General features: G+C 41.7%; 1 protein-coding gene across 9 annotated transcripts in view; it reads left to right on the top strand.

Annotated features, from left to right (window-relative positions):
• Nucleotides 1–19,737, top strand: part of NBEA (neurobeachin) — a 919,734-nt gene that overhangs the window by 286,450 nt on the left and 613,547 nt on the right. For all 9 annotated transcript variants that reach the window (XM_073613318.1, XM_073613319.1, XM_073613325.1 and 6 more), the window contains exons 13-14: nt 870–1,038; nt 9,880–9,959. In XM_073613318.1, the coding sequence (XP_073469419.1) occupies nt 870–1,038; nt 9,880–9,959 (249 nt within the window). The remainder of the gene's footprint in view (nt 1–869; nt 1,039–9,879; nt 9,960–19,737) is intronic.

Raw genomic sequence — 19,737 nt, 5'->3', positions numbered from 1 at the left:
ATAGCGCCAGCCCCTGTGTCATTCACACAATAGATTTGAAATTCTTCAGCTTCCTATTTTATACCAATGCTTCCCATATTTCACATTTGTTTGGTTTCAGGGATTATAGGGTCATTGGTTTTTAAAGATAACATTGAAAAATACATGCTTCAGCCTTCCCTACAGTGCTAAACCTTAAAGCAGCATAAAAGCCAAAAACAGTGTATTATGTTGCAGCTCATCAACTTTTAGATGTGGTGGCTGCATTAGTTTTCTTTAGGGTTATTTCCTTTGTTTTCACCTGGTGATCCAACCAGTAAGACTATTATTTTTCAACTTCTAGGATAAGCTATCCAGACAAAGTAGCAGTTCGAACTTGCATGATTTTAAAACCGCATTTCAGTGCAAGTGCAGGGGCGATTTGAAAGACATTTGTGCGTGGTAATGCACAGATGTCTATTGAAATCGCCCCCGAAGTCGCCAAAAATAGTGCAGGAACTACTTTTGGAAATCGATGAGGTGCCGCAAAGTCGGCGTCGCACCAGTTGGGACAGTGCCATTGCCGGCAATAGGCTGAGATTTGGCATGCCAAATTGCATGTCAAATCATGCCGATGTGAATGGGGGCTAACACTATGCTCTCCCCAGACTGACAATGCTGCTGTGCAGAGGTGTCCAAGACCGGTAGTGTGTTACTAGCTAGATCACCAGGTGAAATAATGGGGGAAAAAAAGTCTAAAAAGGGAAACTAATGCAACTACCACATCTAAGGATTGGTAAACTGCAGTACATTATATTTTTGTTTTTTGGGTTTAATACCACGCTAACAAGTTACTCATGTTACTTTTATTGCATAGCCCCATGTAACCGATTTGTTTCTGTCCATTTTAGGTGCAGCTCTCACTGTACACCTATCTGTCAGCTGAGTTTATTGGCACTGCCACAATCTACACCACCATCCGAAGGGTGGGAACAGTATTACAGCTAATGCACACACTGAAGTACTACTACTGGGTTGTAAATCCTGCTGACAGTAGTGGCATAAACCCAAAAGGGCTTGGTGAGTAACTTGTGCTGTGCAATGTTTTACAATATTTTATTTTAATGTTGATTGGTCTTTGAATAATCCAAATGTGTTGACAGATAATATTTTACTCTCAAGTATACCAACTGGTGGGAAAGGAAGGGAGGTGTGGTTAACCAATCAGATTTGTTTTCTCTAAACTTTTTGGATACAAAAGAAAATGTTCTTTTCCAGGGCACCACATGTAGCATTTTCTTTATATTGCAGTGTAGTCCATTACAAAGAAATAAAACAATGTACTTTATCATGTTCATGCATTTTTGGAATGCATTCGGTGAATAAAAGGATTTTGGAGAAGAAAAAAAAAATAAACTTTTTATTGGTTGACAAAGGCAACAGCTTCAATTTTATGTCTGGGTCAATTTCTTGTAAAAGAAAGAAATGATCACCCATAAGATCTGCTTCTTCTTTCTCCTTCAATCACTCAAAAAGAAACAAAGCAGCTTAAAACCATTGGATGATGATTTCACAAAATACTATAGGTGTAGGCTCAGAGGTGCAGAATGCTAGGGTAAATTTGGGGAGATGAATTTCCCAGCTATAACCACTTAAATGCAAGTTGTGCAAGAACAATGTAAATGTGTGGGAGGGCATACAGTTTAGCATCAAGGATGACAAAAGCTGAACTTCTTGAAATCCTTATTTTAATAGTTTTTCAACCCCAATTCCAAAAAAGTTGTGATACTGTGTAAAATCTACATAAAAAAAGAATGCAATGTTTTGCAAATCTCATCAACTTATATTTTGTTCACAATAGAAAACCTATCGGATGTTTAAACTGAAAAAAATGTGCAATTTTAAATAAAAAATAAGGTAATTTTGAAATTGATGTCAGCATCTCAATTTCAGACAGGGCCATGTTTACCATGGTGTAGCATCCGCTCTTCTTTTAACAACACACTGTCCTCTGCCCATCTTTACTTCTGAGACATTGACTCTCTAGCATGTTCTTTTTATACCCAATCATGTTACTAACCTGTTGCCAGTTAACCTAATGAGTTGTAAAAATGTTCTTCCAGCTCTTCCTTGTTGGTACCACTTACTTTGCCAGCTTTTTGTTTCCTTGTCGCAACTTTTTTAAGATGTGTTGCTGCCATCATTTTTCAAAAATACCTTATTTTCTCTTTAAAATGGTACATTTATGTACAGATATGGGTTTATGAGATGTGCAAATCATTGCATTCTGTTTTCATGTAGATTTTATACTGCATCACAAGTTTTTATTTGAAATTGTGGAGGAAAGGATAGAGGGCTAGATTTTAAGAAAGAGTAGAAACTTACAGTATACCAACCAATAAACATGGTTTTATAATGGAGCCTTGTTTTGACTGTTCTGCTTTGCGGAAAAGTGGACTGCTTTGTGTTTTCAGAGAAAATTGTTGCACTTTTCATTGGCTTATAAACGAAGCTGAAAGGTATGAATATTTTGAAGACCTGCTATTTTAGTAGCAGTGCTGTCAATATGATTTGAATGCATATTAGATTAGAATTCATTGCATTGCATTACTTGCCTTTCTTTTTCTGAGAACAGACTAGAATCTCTTTGCGAATACTCAGGGGGGGATACTGGCTCACTCATAACGGCATTATAATGAAAGATATGTTATTTTTCCTCCTACAGACGCACAAAAAATGGCTTTAGTTTCAGAAAAGTACAACGTGAAGAGTTTTTCTAGTTTAGAGCGTGGGCTGTTTTATCTGTTATTTTTAAAGCAGTTGTTGTCTTCAGATAGGTGGAACTTATGTAACATTTGAAGGTTTCTGTCAGTTTATCACAAGTTAGAGACTCAGGCTCGGTTCACACAGGGGCAATACGACTCTGGCCGCGACTTTGTGAGGCGACCTGGACACGACCTGAGCGCGATACCACGGCGCGACTTGCATAACGACTTCAAGTCTCCTCCAGGACAGGCGACTTTCCAGTGGCCAATCAAACAACAATCAGCTCTGTGGGAGGGAGGGGTTTACTTGAGAAAACAATCTTCTCTTCCTGTATTGTTGCTTCAGTTAAGACACGATCCGACTTTGGAGGCAACTTCCATTGAAATCAATGGGTACAAGTCGCCTAGAAGTCGGATTGAAGTAGTACAGGAACCTTTTCTGAAGTGGGAGCGACTTCAGTAGCGTACATTAAGACGGCTCTCATTAACTTGAATGCAATTTCTGATGTCAAGCGACTTGAGGTCTGACAAGTCGGATCCCAAGTCGCGGTAGTGTGAACCGATCCTTATACTTTGTTGCCTGTAAATGATATGGAATGTGTGGGCTGCCTTAATGTCAGTTGTAGCCTTTCTTCAAATGACCTTTTCCAATGCCAAAATGACCTTTGAATTCACTATTCTAGCATGGGAATACAGCGAATATTGTAGGTAGTATACTGATGACCTTAGAAGCATGTCACAATATTGGTAAGTGTGTGTGTGTGTGTGTGTGTGTGTGTATATGTATATATATATATATATATATATATATATATATATATATATATATATATATATATATATATATATATATATATACATACATCATGCAAAGACTAGAGAATCATTGCCAAATGGGTTTTTTGTTCTTGTTGATTAACAAGGGAAATGTTGGCATTCAAATGTAGTGTTAATTGCATTATTTAGACAGTTGTATGAATTATATAAGGGTAGGGGATATTCGTTTTTTGTAGTCATATGTTTAATCCCCTTCAGAAGAAATTATCAATTGCTTGTGCCCTTTAAATAATTAAAACAAAAAAACAAACAAAAAAAATTGGTATTCATAAGTGTCGGTTCACACTGAGGCAGCACGACTTGCAGCACGACTCTGGACACGACAGGAGCGGTGACTTGCAAAACAACTTCTGTATAAAAGTCAATACAATGTATAAAAGTCAATGCAAGTCGCCCCCAAAGTCGTACAAGAACCTATTTCTTGCGCCGCTCCAATTAGAACGGTTCTATTGTACAGAACGGGACGTTACTTGTCAGGCAGCTTAGTCGCCTGACAAGTCGTCCCAGTGTGCACTCAATGTGTTCATTTTCTAACATCCCTACATAAATATTGTTTCTACACCAGATCTGGGATGGCTAATTATCTGCATGTTTTTGCTGGAAAGTTCCCATAATTTAAGTGAAGACAGTGGTGCATAGGGGCATCCCCCCTCTTCCCCCCCCCCCATTTGCCTATTTGCCTTCCCCAGGCCAGTACAAATAATATATGTTGAGATGGTGACTCTTTAATGGAGAGGGAGAGGACCTCAATTAGAGCAGGCCCTTAAGTTGGTGAAAGCGGCTGATCATTCTATACCTATATGCTCTCTGTTCAGACCTGCAATCACGGTGCTTGGCGGTGAGAATCTTCCAGCAATGACTTCCTTTTTTGAGATTTTGTGACTGAATGCCAAGAGCTGCCAAGGAAGTCTGTGCTGGAAAATTGCAAAACCATGAAATTTATTGTGCTTAGTTATTATTCCATATCATTTTCACAGCAGAGAACTTTCAGCTCAAAGTGTTCCATCCCTTACAAACTCTTTATATCAAAGGCCACCAATCATTGCAGTATTATGGCACATTTTGTTTGATATACTTTCATTGGCCCTTAGAATTCTGTCCTTACTATGAAAATGTCAAGTAACTGTGTTTGCCTCCCAAGCCAAAGGTTTCCAGTCCTTCCCTGCTATAAATTGACTTTTTTTGTACGTTCAAAATAGATTATTGATCATTTTCTTTTTTTGTCAAAATATGGATGAATCTCCTTGGTCTTGGGTAGGGGCATTTTTTTACACAGCACTTTTTGTCAATTAAAGTGCTATTTTTACCATCCTCTCTGTAATATGAAGTAATGTGCTGCACTGCATGTGTTTTCTAAAACATCCGCCGCTAAATACCTTATTTTATAGTGCCAATTGGCACTATTGAGCTGACAGAAAAGTGGGCGTAGCTGAGAAATCCCCGCTGATGTCAGCCGGAAGGAGGACAGGAGAAGAGGAGAGAGACAGCCGGTCACGTGACCGCCGCTATAGAATAAGGTATTTAGCGGTGGATTGTTTAGAAAAAACATGCAGTGTGGCACATCATTTAATATTGCAGAGATGATGGTAGCAACAAATATATGATGTATGTGTGTGTGTATATATATATATATATATATATATTACCAGCAGGAACAGGGTGGGGGTGGCCCTGGTGCTAGCTGACAGGCAGAGAGGGGAGGAGGACACAAACAGAACAAACAGGACACAAACAGAACAAACAGGACAGAAGGCTGCGGATGACAGAGGCATGTAAACTGACCACAGTGTCAAGGGCTCAGCAGCCATGATACACCGTGGTCAGTTTACATTGGAGAGGGCAGAAACTGGCAGGATCTGCCGTTTTCTAGGTGTTACAATGGGCCAAATTACACATCACAAGCACTTTGTATAAAATGATTTAAAGGAACAGGATCCATTTTTTGGGTTAACAAATGCTTTAATCTCCCAAAGAATACTGCTAACAACCAGTTGTAAACCATCTCTATTCTAAAATATCTGTACAGTATTTAAGACATATGGCAAAATTCAAGTCAGTCCTTTACTAAAGCCCCATCACTTTTCAAAATTGTCCAATAGAAGGCACTGCAAGGCTCCTGGCCATTCCTTCTTTGCTCCTAAAATGCACTTTTGTGTACCCATATTACCCATGGATTATACTGTGTGCTGCATTCAGATACCTAGTTAAAAGAAACCTGTATTGTAACAAGGTATTACGGAAGCTGCTATTTCAGACCTGTAAGTGCTAGATGCCTGCTTGTCTGGCTCCAGGTGTTTGAGTGACTGACCGGTAACGGACAAACAAGTAAAGTCAGAATTACTGAGGATCAGCAAATGGTGTACCAGAAAGTCAATACCTTTTTGTTTAGTTTGTAAACTATGCACTGCCAGTGCAAAATCCAGGTCTACCAGCTTTACCGATACTTTTTACAGAGTAAGGTTCTTTGAGGTTATCAGAAATAATGAGGGCCACACAAAAGTATTACCCATCTCATTCCATGGCTCGGTCTGCCAGTTGGCCAGTCTTTTATTTTATTGATGGGTTTCTCTAGATGTGAAATCTTGCTTCTGTTGATTTTTGTAGAGAACATTAGTTATTTCTGGCACATTTCTTACAAGTACAGCCAATTTTAAGATTTGCTGAGCTTGTAGCTGCTCCTTCAGGCTAATTTGTTGTGCTTAGATGTAGATGTAAGAACCTGTAACTTTATGCCACTAAATTGAGCATACAGTACATCTAATTTGTGGGAAGAAGTCTGGTCATTGTAGTGGTTGAGGTATGTCAAAAAAAGTATAGTGTGTACCAGGCATTCGTGTTCACACATTTTTGCCGCCACCCTTACTGTATTGCCACACGGGGTTATACACATTCCGTGACCATAAGATGTTTTGTCTCACAAAGCGGCAAAAACTACCTACCCTGTCTTGTTCAGCGAACACCACTTGTGCACTTTAATCAGAATATCATATAGAATACACGGTATAGATTTTAAATGATTTTTGAAATTGTGTGTGTATTCTGACAACAGTTGGTGTAATAGTGACTTATCCCTTCTCTGAGACCTCCATTTTTAGCCTGAATTTAACCGAGACAGTTACTGCAGATAATCTTCATCAGATAGCTAAACTCACTAAATACTTGACATCCACAAATATTTTTATTACTAGCAGTAGAGTTGAAGCAAACAATTTGATGTGGTAGATGGTAATATTTGAAGTGTTTGAAGACCAAAAGAAATATCTCTCTCCTAGCCTAAATGTGCGAATCCTACAGAAACGATAGCAAGGAGTTACAAAGAGGGAGGTAAATATAGCAGTATTCGAAAAAAATAAAGGATTTGTGCTGTCAACACGGTGTTAGATATGCAGCTAAATTGCTGTTCCTCTCTTTTCTGAGGAATTTCACATGTGGAGAGGAGGCAATTTGATACCTCCTCACTGCCTGTTCCACCCTGTAAATGTTGCACTAGCGGAGTGAAGCGTTTGCGTCATGTACCCATTTGCTTGAATGAGTTGTGTTCAGTGGCTGTACTGGTCACTGAACACAACAGGGGCGATATTTTTGCCACAGGTGCGATGCAAAGCATCACGTCTGTGGCATCTGAACACCCCTGTCCACTTTCTTTAGGGCTTGAGGGGGACTAAAAACATGGCTCAACTGCGTGTTTCTAACACGCCACCAACTGCAAATCTAAACAACCCTTACTCTGAGCAGCCAAGCCATAATTGGCTTGGGGCAGTTCTGTGAGAAAAAAAAGTGATGTTTAATAGGTTACTTTCTGCATTCCGTTTCCTTTTGTAATATGTGAACCAAGTTTCAGTGTAAATTAAATGTGTTTATGTGAATGTGACTTAGTTTATTGGAAAGGAAAAGGCCTTTGGTGAAAGGTGTGTGTGATAGATACCCATTCGGACAGCACTCGGTGTAAGATATTGTTTTCCTTTAGGGGAGAACGCTTCTCTGAACTGATTATTGAATGAAGAGTATTCAGATAGTGCATCTGTTCTGTAGGCATGCCATAGAGAATTACTATTGGAGCGTGCACATTTGCCTATTTCAGTGAAAGCAGATATGTGTGAACTCAATACAACAGCAGATAAAAAGCACTGACCGTGTAGCTAGTAATTTATTATTTTCATCTCTGGAGATTTAGTACACCTTGCCTGAACTCCATTTCTGTATATTTGATTTAAAATGCAGTTCCTGCTTTGTAGAAAGACACTTTTCATTGTGGGTTGACATCAGAGCTCAGTATTTATATATTTTTATAATCCAGTTTCATAGGATGAAATCAACATGCATTCTTGCTATGGATATGCAGTCTTCATGTGTGCTGCCCCCTTATCACCAAGAGATCTGTCTTTTTCCAGCAGCTGAGCAGTGGAGAGCTCCATTAGACTTTCTTATTTTCATTGTGAAAGGTCACTAAGCAAGCATCGGACGTAAAAATAAAGAAAAAACTCCCTTAAAATTGGATTATTCCTTCTTTTTTCTGCAGAACAAAAAAAAATCACATGCTGGGCAGCTGAAGGTGTTCTGGATGAGAGATCTGCCTGTCTGTAGCAGTATATAGAATTCCAATCCGAATCCTTAAAAAGGAATAAGGATTTGGTGCAGTGGGAATAGTTGTGATAATTATAAATTTGCCTGCACAGATTCTGCCACTTTGCCTAAAAGTTAGGCCTCATACACATTGAATTTTTTTTTCAGCTGCTCCTAGGGGCATCTGGCATTTTTCTTTCCTGCCTCTAAACACCCCTGAATGTAATCCTATGTCTCCATTCACACAAAGGCTTTTAGAGGCAGGAAAAAAAAACGACTGCCAGTTGTGACAGTACAGTTCCCTGTCCTAGTAATTGGCGCCCAGGGTTCTCAAATAGGCAGGCTGAGGGGCTCCAGGGGTATTTAATGTGGAGGAATCTGTTTTATCAGTTTCCTCCAAAGTTTGTAAAATCCATTTGGGGACCTGGAGCCCAGAGATTCCATACCGTTATGGGTGGGACGGAATCTCCAATCCTGGAACCGGGTTTTGGGAACAGCCAGGAGTCTGGCTGGTTGATTGAGCAGGTGGGTCCTGGGCTTATAGCAGAGTCAGGACAAGAGTTCTGGACTCCACCCAGAGAGACAGGTCTCCAGGAGTCCAGAGAGTGCAGGTGTGCACTAGTGAAAGTCAGAGACCCAAGTCTGAGGATCAGAGCAGTGAGGGGTTGCTTTCTAGATAGACGCTGTGTATGTTGAAGCTGTGTGCATCTAAGGAGACAGATGAGAGCTTGAAGTGGAAGGCCTGAGCAGCGAGGAAGCTGAAAAGAGGTACAGTAGTTGTACGGGAACCCTGTTATATGGCCAAGAAGGCTGAAGCGTAAAAGCCTAAGTGGCAGTACTGCGAAAGAGAGCCAGGTGGCTTGGCATTTTTCATGTGTTATTGTTTTTGGGAGAAGAGACCCTGTGTGGGCATCCAAGTGCATGTATGAACTTTCCTTTATTTTGTTCCTTTTAATAAAAGTGGGCTACCATGCCCTTAAACTAAAGTTCCTATTCACTGTGAACTTACTGAAAAGGCATCTACCACTGAGCTAAACAACCCCAAACCTCACACAGTGTATCCAGGCACAGCAGCGTTTTGGCAGAAAAAATGCCTGATGCTTCTAAACACGTGTAATTGCAACTAAACGTGCACTTAGCATTTGAGAGTTAATTCAATTCAATGGTCAGAATAAATTATTATTCTGGATTAACGTCCAAGCGATTGACCTGTGTGCATGCGCCTAAATGCGTTACACACTTTTATAAGCTTCAGGCTTTTTTGTGCCAAAAATGCTGTTGCCAGGAGGAAAGGCTTTTAGGAGAGTTGGCAACACGTACTGTGTGCATGAGACCTTAAGAGATCCTGAAAATGTGCTCTTGTCAAGGCGGACCTGAGAATCTTTGGTCTGTTGGCAGACAAAATGGCTGTAGACTAACATGTTAGCATGAGGGAAGGTTACATTCAAACTGTGCTGAAAGCCACACGTCAAAAAGAGCTGTATTTTTGGCGTGATGATAAGGTGTCTTTAAAGGATGCCTGTCTATGAATTGCCTCCATACTGCTGTATACATTGGGAGCACACTGCTAATGACACCAATGCAAATTACACTTTTCCTAGACATGGATGGGAGATTCCATTTGCCTTCTTAAATGGTGACCGGCTTTAGGTAAATGATGGATATGAACAGAACCATATAGAGCGATGTAAACTGTTTTCTTGAGCATGGTCTACCTACCATCGTAAACTTAACTGTTCATGTTTTTTTCATTTAGATGGCGCCCGACCTTCTCAGAAAGAAATCATTTCCCTGAGAGCATTTATGTTGCTGTTTCTGAAACAGCTCATTTTAAAGGTAATGTATTCTCTTTCTGGATGTGAATGTTTTCCAGTTTAATTATTCCTGACATAAGCTGAGGAATATGTAAAACATTTGATATTTTCTAAACTAACTTTGGCTTATTGCTAAGGCTTTACTTTGGGCTCTGTTTTTCATATATCATAATCACGCAATGTTGGCATTGCATATTTATTCCTTTTCTTTCTCTTCCATGTTTTAAAACTGCAGCTTGGTGCAGTCTTGATTAATTCTATTTCTATGTTCAAAATACCATAAATCCATTGTCTCTTTTGGAGCTCCTACCAGTTCTAAAAGTATGTGTTACAAACTAGTATATCAAAAAAATACCCATAATAATGCTTGCATATAATCCAAAAGAAATTCAGGTAAACCTCAGATATTTAAAAATCCCAAACAAGTCTAATATTTAACGTATGTATGTATTTAAACAGTCTATAATAAAAAAAATACCCAGTACATCCAGGTGTAGGGAGCATGTTAATCTCTCCTTTTTTTCCTTTTTTTTTTTAAATCAGAAAAGGTTTTATTGTACAAGAAAATATAAGGTACAAACATTCAAGTATAAACTTCATATGCAGTTAGTAAGTATTCAAAATTTTGTTTTACTCTACATAAAGTATGATCTTGTTTGCAAAGAGTCCACACTATTCAAACGGTGGTATTTTCACCTCTGGTAACAATACAATATAAAACCAAAAACAAACATAATACAAAAAACAAAACTCTTGCAAGTGTACATAGCCCATCCCTACATAGGTATATATTGCACCAAATCTTCTCTCTGCCATATGACACACCATGCATATTAACACATGGCTTCCTCAAGTTTGAAGTAGTCTGGTAAGTATAAGCTGAGAGGGAGCCACCCCAGGAGTGTCCAGCCAATCCTGCCATATTCTTTGAAATTTCTGAGGGGTATTCCTGTAAAGGTACGTATTTTTTATTTCCTGTATTAGTATGTAGTTTACCTGTTGAACCCACTTCCAACAGGTAGGTGTGTGAGGGGATAACCAAAATCTCGCTATCAGCTTTCTAGCTAAATACAGCAATCTGACAAGTGCTACATAAGTAGGTGGGGGATACAGGTCTTCCATCAATCCACCCAAAATACATGTAACTTGGTTAAAGTCAAGTTGAGGAGTATGGAGTCTTCTATCTGCAAAGTAGAATTCCTGCCATGCACCCTGAGAGCATGATGCAGTTGTATGTACATATAATATCTATTCTGAAGTAAGGGAAACTATACAAAGTTGATCAAAAGATTTCACTTCCTGCCCGACAAAAAGTTGTGATAAATATTTAACGCCTGCTGCTATCCAGGTGGAATAGTTTCCAAGTTTAACCAGCTCCTTGTAGGACCTATTGTGCCATATAGGGGTACAGGGAAGAAAACCAGGGAGTCCCATTCTACGCTTCATTTCAACCCAAAGTTTTAATAAGAGCTGTATTGTGGGACATTGAGAAGGCAAGTCTGGAAGGCCCATTTCCAGCTGAGACAAAGTGAAAAACTCCACTAGGGATCGTATCAACAAGGTTCTATAGGGGTCAGCCACCAGCGGGAGATCCGCCAGTCCCCCCTGGTCTTTGGGATACTGCAAGGTAGTCAATTTAACCCTCGCTACTCCATATTTACAGAGCAACTCTATACTGGGAGTCAATACGATCAAACCAATATTTCGGGATCCATACAGGAGCATTATGGAGAGCATACAATAACTGGGGAGCCCACACCATTTTGATGAGGTTGGCCCTGCCAGTAGCAGGTGTATGTGTGTGTGTGTGTGAGACACACACACACACATATATATATATATATATATATATATATATATATATATATTAGCCGTGCTATCCTAATACATGCAAGTAATAGTCAATATCAAAAAATAATTGTGCAAAAGATATAAAGTGACATTAGTGAATTGAAGTGCGTGTATCACAATACACCGACAATAAATCTCATGAATCAAAGCGACATGATTAAATCATAAAGTCCATTTCAGATATTTTCAAATCTTGCCATGGTGATCCAAACATGTCCATGTGACAACACACTTGTGCTCCCATGTGAATCTGCTCACCTCAGAGCGTGTGACTGTACATTTAAGTTTGGTCTATACACAGATACGAACCACCCCTGTGTTCTCTGAATAAAAGACTGTGGAATCCTGAGCTGTCCAGTAGCATTATCTCCACATGCATATAAAATACAAGGACTGGATAGTGTGATACCGTTTCAAATAATATTTATTAAACAAAACCCCTCTCCAGGGTACTCACATGGTACAGGTGCTTCAGTGCACCACTCTACATAAAACAGGAAAAAGCTGAGATCGTATGTCCCTCTGCCTATAAACAGACCAGCTGCCTCCTGCATGGTCCTGTCCCCTCCCCAATGTGTGTCGATACAGGGATATGACATACAGTATCTCACAAAAGTGAGTACACCCCTCACATATTTTGTAAATAGTTTATTATAGCTTTTCATGTGACAACACTGAAGAAACTACACTTTGCTACAATGTAAAGTAGTGAGTGTACAGCTTGTATAACAGTTTAAATTTGCTGTCCCCTCTGTTGGCAACAAAAGTGAGTACACCCCTAAATGAAAATGTCCATATTGGGCCCAAAGTGTCAATATTTTGTGCGGCCACCATTATTCATTATTTCCCAGCACTGCCTTAACCCTCTTGGGCATGGAGTTCACCAGAGCTTCACAGATTCCCATTGGAATTCTAATCCACTCTTCCATGATGACATCACAGAGCTGGTGGATGTTGGAGACCTTGCGCTCCGCCACCTTCCATTTGTGAATGCCCCACGGATACACAATAGGGTTTAGGTCTGGAGACATGCTTGGCCAGTCCACCACCTTTACCCTCAGCTTCTTTAGCAAGGCAGTGGTCTTCTTGGAGGTGTGTTTGGGGTCGTTATCATGTTAGAATACTGCCCTGCAGCCCAGTCTCTGAAGGGAGGGGATCATGCTCTGCTTCAGTATGTCACAGTACATGTTGGCATTCATGGTTCCCTCAATGAACTGTAGCTCCCCAGTGCCGACAGCACTCATGCAGCCCCAGACCATGAAACTCCCACCACCATGCTTGACTGTAGGCAAGACACACTTGTCTTTGTACTCCTCACCTGGTTGCAGCCACACACGCTTAACACCATCTGAACCAAATAAGGTTATCTTGGTCTCATCAGACCACAGGACATGGTTCCAGTAATCCATGTCCTTAGTCTGCTTGTCTGTCCTGTTAAACTGCTGCATGGTCTTGGCCACCATGCTGCAGCTCAGTTTCAGGGTCTTGGCAATCTTCTTATAGCCTAGGCCATCTTTACGTAGAGCAACAATACTTTTTTTTTTAAATACTCAGGGAGTTCTTTGCCATGAGGTGCCATGTTGAACTTCCAGTGACCATTATGTGAGAGGGAAAGCGATAACACCAAATTTAACACACCTGCTCCCCATTCACACCTGAAACTTTGTAACTCTAATGAGTCACATGACATTGGGGAGGAAACATAGCTAACTGGGCCCAATTTGGACATTTTCACTTAGGGATGTACTCACTTTTGTTGCCAGTGGTATAGACATTAATGGCTGTGTGTTGAGTTATTTTGAGGGGACAGCTAATTTACACTGTTATACAAGCTGTACACTCACTACTTTTCATTGTACAAAGTAATTTCTTCTGTATTGTCACATGAAAAGATATAATAAAATATTTGCAAAAATGTGAGGGGTGTACTCACTTTTGTGAGATACTGTATCTTCCTCAGTTGGATTGTGGGAATCCCACACAGCACTTCATGCTGTAATGGTGCCATATCTTCCTCAACTGTGCTCATGCGACCCTCCAGAGCTGTCGTGCAATCCCTCAACTTCTGCATATCTTGCCTGACTAGAGTTAATTCCAGTTTAACCCCCTTAAGTTGATGGCTGGGGTACTCAGTGTTCCACATGGCAGACTCCTCAGGGTCCTCTGCCCAGCTTGGATCCTCCGCGGCAGGCACAGCCAGCACCGGTGCATACATTGTGGGAATCGGCGTGGCAGGAGTGTCTTTAAAGTTCGCTTTAGCAAACAGTTTCTTTGCTGCTTCCTTGGCCAAGCAGGGCAGACGGACGCCATCTTGGGCAGCATGGTCCGGTGTGGCTGGCAGGTCTTTACCCCTTCTAGACATGTCAGCGGCAGGCAAGACTATCACCGGAGGAAGGTCAAGTGCTTGCTGTATACCTGGAGGTATATAGGGCGAAGGTGCGGCGAGGGATATAGAGGCAATCGGAATATAATACAGGAGACTCGGCAGAGAGATCAGTCAGTGAGTCCTACTCCATTCATTGCAAGCTATGCCCCCCATTCTCTCCTTTTTACTGCAACATGATTGCACTTGTGGTTAGCAACCAGCACTGTCCCATAGTGAGAAGGGAGAGAGCCCTGTATAAATTCTGGGTCCCAAAGGGCTTTACGTGGCTAAAACTTTGTTCCTGGTGGCTAAAACAAAGCTGCATTGAGGTGAACCCATTGCTGTACCCTGCATCAACCAGGCATAAGTTTGTTTTAAGTCTAATCCTTTTTTTTTGTTTAAGTTGTCTCTTTTATATAAATCGTACCACTGTTGAATAAAGGTATCAAAGCCAGGCAAATGGCTGTATATGTATATATATATATTATACACACACAGTGGATAGAAAAAGTATACACAACCCTGTTAAAATGTCCGGTTTCTGTGTTAAAAAAATTAGACCAAGATGAATCATTTCAGAACTTTTTCCACCTTTAATATGCCCTATAAACTGTACAACTCAGTTGAAAATAAAAAAAACTAAAATAATGTGGTTGAATAAGTGTGCTCACCCTCTTATAACTGGGGATGAACCTGTGTTCAGAATTAACCAATCACATTCAAACTCCTGTTATGTAGGAGTCAGTACACACCTGCCATCATTTAAAGTGCCTCTGGTTCACCGCAAAGTTCAGATGTTCTAGTAGGTCTTTCCTGACATTTTCTTAGTCGCATCCTACAGCAAAAGCCATGGTCTGCAGAGAGCTGCCAAAGCATTAGAGGGATCTCATTGTTAAAAGGTATCAGTCAGGAGAAGGGTACAAAAGAATTTCCAAGGAATTAGGTATACAACGGAACACAGTGAAAATAGTCATCATCAAGTGGAGAAAATATGGCACAACAGTGACATTACCAAGAACTAGACATCCCTCCAAAATTGATGAAAATACTAGACGAAAACTGGTCAGGGAGGCTGTCAAGAGTCCTACAACAACATTAATGGAGCTGCAGGAATATCTGGCAAGTACTGGCTGTTTGGTACATGCGACAACAATCTCCCGTATACGTCATATGTCTAGGCTGTGGGGTAGAATGGCAAGACGAAAGCCTTTTCTTATGAAGAAAAACATCCAAGCCCAGCTAAATTTTGCAGAAACACATCTGACGTCTCCCAAAAGCATGTGGGAAAATGTGTTATGGTCTGATGAAACCAAGGTTGTACTTTTTGGCCATAATTCCAAAAGATTTGTTTGGCGCAAAAACACTGCATATCACCAAAAGAACACCATACCCACACAGAAGCATGGTGGTGGCAGCATCATGCTTTTGGGCTGTTTTTCTTCAGCTGGACCTGGGGCATTAGTCAAGGTAGAGGGAATTATGAACCGTTCCAAATACCAGTCAATATTGGCTCAAACCTTTAGGCTTCTGCTAGAAAGCTGAACATGAAGATGAACTTCATCTTTCAGCATGACAATGACCCAAAGCATACATCCAAATCAAAAAAGGAATGGCTTCACCAGAAGAAGATTAAAGTTTTGGCATGGCCCAGCCAGAGCCCAGACCTGAATTAGATTGAAAATCTGTGGGGTGATCTGAAGAGGGCTGTGCACAGGAGATGCCCTCGCAATCTGACAGATTTGGAGTGTTTTTGCAAAGAAGAGTGGGCAAATATTGCCAAGTCAAGATGTGTCATGCTGATAGACTCATACCCAAAAAGAGAGTGCTGTAATAAAATCGAAAGGCGCTTCAAAAATTTTCATTTAAGGGTGTGCACACTTATGCAACCATGTTATTTATTTTTACTTCCCTCCACCTAAAAGATTTCAGTTTGTTTTTTAACTGAGTTGTACAGTTTATAGGTCACATTAAAGGTGGAAAAAGTTCTGAAATGATTTTTCTCCTAATTTTACATCACATAAACATGACATTTTAACAGGGGTGTGTAATATGGACTGTTATATGCCAATAACCTTTCAACCTGTGATGTGCTGCTCAGACATCAAGCATACCCACGTCCCTGTCCTCGCTTTTTTTCAGCGGTAAATAAATGAATGTCCATCTTTAAAAAAATAAATAAATAAAAAATAAATGCACATACATTTCCAGGGAAGAAAAGTGCATTTATTATTTTTTTGCATAGGAGCCTGCAAAGTATTGCACCCACGATCAGTAGGTCATGGGTGCATGCCATGCTCCTGAAGACTCCTCCATCAGCTCTCCGTTTGTACCAAGGTACAGACTTTCAGTTGGAAAGATGGAGGATTCTGACTGAACAAATGAAGGCTAATATCTTAAAGGATAACTATACTTTCAACATTTGGATTGAGGAGTGAGGAAAAGCAGGCTTGTCATGACCCTGTACCTAGTAACCTTTTGTGATTGCAATCTATTCTATGGCTTCTGTGTTAAAGTGGAAGTAAACCCTCCTCTTGTTTTCAGCCAAGGAAGCTGCCATCTTGGCCTCTGTTTAATCTTCAATTGCCACGATGCTGCACATGTGATCAGTTATGACACAAGCCATTGGTTGGTTTGAGAGTTTTGTTGAGAGCACAACCAATGTGACAGTTACTTTCCTGGCATGTGTTTTTTTATTACACTGTTAACCACTTAACGACCGCCTCACGCCGATTTACGTCGGCAAGGTGGCACGGACAGGCAAAATCACGTACATATACGTGATTTGCCTTCTGCGGGTGGGGGGTCCGATCGGACCCCCCCCCGGTGCCCGAGGCGGTCGTCTTTTGTCCAGCGGCGATCAGAGGTGAGGGGGAGGCCATCCGTTCGTGGCCCCCCCCTCCCGATCGCCGCCGGCCAATCAGATCACTTCCTTTGCTGCTGTATGCTAAACAGCAGCAAAGGAAATGATGTCATCTCTCCTCGGCTCGGTATTCCGTTGCAGCGCCGAGGAGAGAAGACTTCACTGTGAGTGCACCAACACTACACAACACAGTAGAACATGCCAGGCACACAAAACACCCCGATCCCCCCCCCGATCGCCCCCCGATCCCCCCCCCAATCACCCCCCCCCCTCCCTGTCACAAACTGACACCAGCAGTTTTTTTTTTTTTTTCTGATTACTGCATGGTGTCAGTTTGTGACAGTTACAGTGTTGGGACAGTGAATATTAGCCCCCTGTAGGTCTAGGATACCCCCCTAACCCCCCCTAATAAAGTTTTAACCCCTTGATCACCCCCCCGTCACCAGTGTCGCTAAGCGATCATTTTTCTGATCGCTGTATTAGTGTCGCTGGTGACGCTAGTTAGGGACCTAAATATTTAGGTTCGCCGTCAGCGTTTTATAGCGACAGGGACCCCCATATACTACCTAATAAATGTTTTAACCCCTTGATGGCCCCCTAGTTAACCCTTTCACCACTGATCACCGTATAAGTGTTACGGGTGACGCTGGTTAGTTTGTTTATTTTTTTTAGTGTCAGGGCACCCGCCGTTTATTACCGAATAAAGGTTTAGCCCCCTGATCGCCCGGCGGTGATATGCGTCGCCCCAGGCAGCGTCAGATTAGCGCCAGTACCGCTAACACCCACGCACGCAGCATACGCCTCCCTTAGTGGTATAGTATCTGATCGGATCAATATCTGATCCGATCAGATCTATACTAGCGTCCCCAGCAGTTTAGGGTTCCCAAAAACACAGTGTTAGCGGGATCAGCCCAGATACCTGCTAGCACCTGCGTTTTGCCCCTCCGCCCGGCCCACCCAAGTGCAGTATCGATCGATCACTGTCACTTACAAAACACTAAACGCATAACTGCAGCGTTCGCAGAGTCAGGCCTGATCCCTGCGATCGCTAACATTTTTTTGGTAGCATTTTGGTGAACTGGCAAGCACCATCCCCAGGCAGCGTCAGGTTAGCGCCAGTAGCGCTAACACCCACGCACGCACCGTACAGCTCCCTTAGTGGTATAGTATCTGAACGGATCAATATCTGATCCGATCAGATCTATACTAGCGTCCCCAGCAGTTTAGGGTTCCCAAAAACGCAGTGTTAGCGGGATCAGCCCAGATACCTGCTAGCACCTGCGTTTTGCCCCTCCGCCCGGCCCAGCCCAGCCCACCCAAGTGCAGTATCGATCGATCACTGACACTTACAAAACACTAAATGCATAACTGCAGCGTTCGCAGAGTCAGGCCTGATCCCTGCGATTGCTAACAGTTTTTTTGGTAGTATTTTGGTGAACTGGCAAGCACCAGCCCCAAGCAGCGTCAGATTAGCGCCAGTACCGCTAACACCCACGCACGCACCGTACACCTCCCTTAGTGGTATAGTATCTGAACGGATCAATATCTGATCCGATCAGATCTATACTAGCGTCCCCAGCAGTTTAGGGTTCCCAAAAACACAGTGTTAGCGGGATCAGCCCAGATACCTGCTAGCACCTGCATTTTGCCCCTCCGCCCGGCCCAGCCCACCCAAGTGCAGTATTGATCGATCACTGTCACTTACAAAACACTAAACGCATAACTGCAGTGTTCGCAGAGTCAGGCCTGATCCCTGCGATCGCTAACAGTTTTTTTGGTAGCTTTTTATTGAACTGGCAAGCGCCAGCGGCCTAGTACACCCCGGTCGTAGTCAAACCAGCACTGCAGTAACACTTGGTGACGTGGCGAGTCCCATAAGTGCAGTTCAAGCTGGTGAGGTGGCAAGCACAAGTAGTGTCCCGCTGCCACCAAAAAGACAAACACAGGCCCGTCGTGCCCATAATGCCCTTCCTGCTGCATTCGCCAATCCTAATTGGGGACCCACCACTTCTGCAGCGCCCGTACTTCCCCCATTCACATCCCCAACCAAATGCAGTCGGCTGCATGAGAGGCATTTTCTTTATGCCCTCCCGAGTACCCCTACCCAACGAACCCCCCCCAAAAAAGATGTTGTGTCTGCAGCAAGCGCGGATATAGGCGTGACACCTGCTATTATTGTCCCTCCTGTCCTGACAATCCTGGTCTTTGCATTGGTGAATGTTTTGAACGCTACCATTCATTAGTTGAGTATTAGCGTAGGGTACAGCATTGCACAGACTAGGCACACTTTCACAGGGTCTCCCAAGATGCCATCGCATTTTGAGAGACCCGAACCTGGAACCGGTTACCGTTATAAAAGTTAGTTACAAAAAAAGTGTAAAAAAAAAAAAATATATAAAATAAAAAAAAATAGTTGTCGTTTTATTGTTCTCTCTCTCTCTATTCTCTCTCTATTGTTCTGCTCTTTTTTACTGTATTCTATTCTGCAATGTTTTATTGTTATTATGTTTTATCATGTTTGCTTTTCAGGTATGCAATTTTTTATACTTTACCGTTTACTGTGCTTTATTGTTAACCATTTTTTTGTCTTCAGGTACGCCATTCACGACTTTGAATGGTTATACCAGAATGATGCCTGCAGGTTTAGGTATCATCTTGGTATCATTCTTTTCAGCCAGCGGTCGGCTTTCATGTAAAAGCAATACTAGTGGCTAATTAGCCTCT

This window comes from Aquarana catesbeiana, linkage group LG02 (assembly GCF_042186555.1).
Source record: "Aquarana catesbeiana isolate 2022-GZ linkage group LG02, ASM4218655v1, whole genome shotgun sequence".
In the NCBI taxonomy this organism is placed as follows: Eukaryota; Metazoa; Chordata; class Amphibia; order Anura; family Ranidae; genus Aquarana; species Aquarana catesbeiana.
The sequence above is the reverse complement of the archived record's forward strand: the minus strand, read 5'-3'. Positions and strand labels throughout refer to the sequence as shown.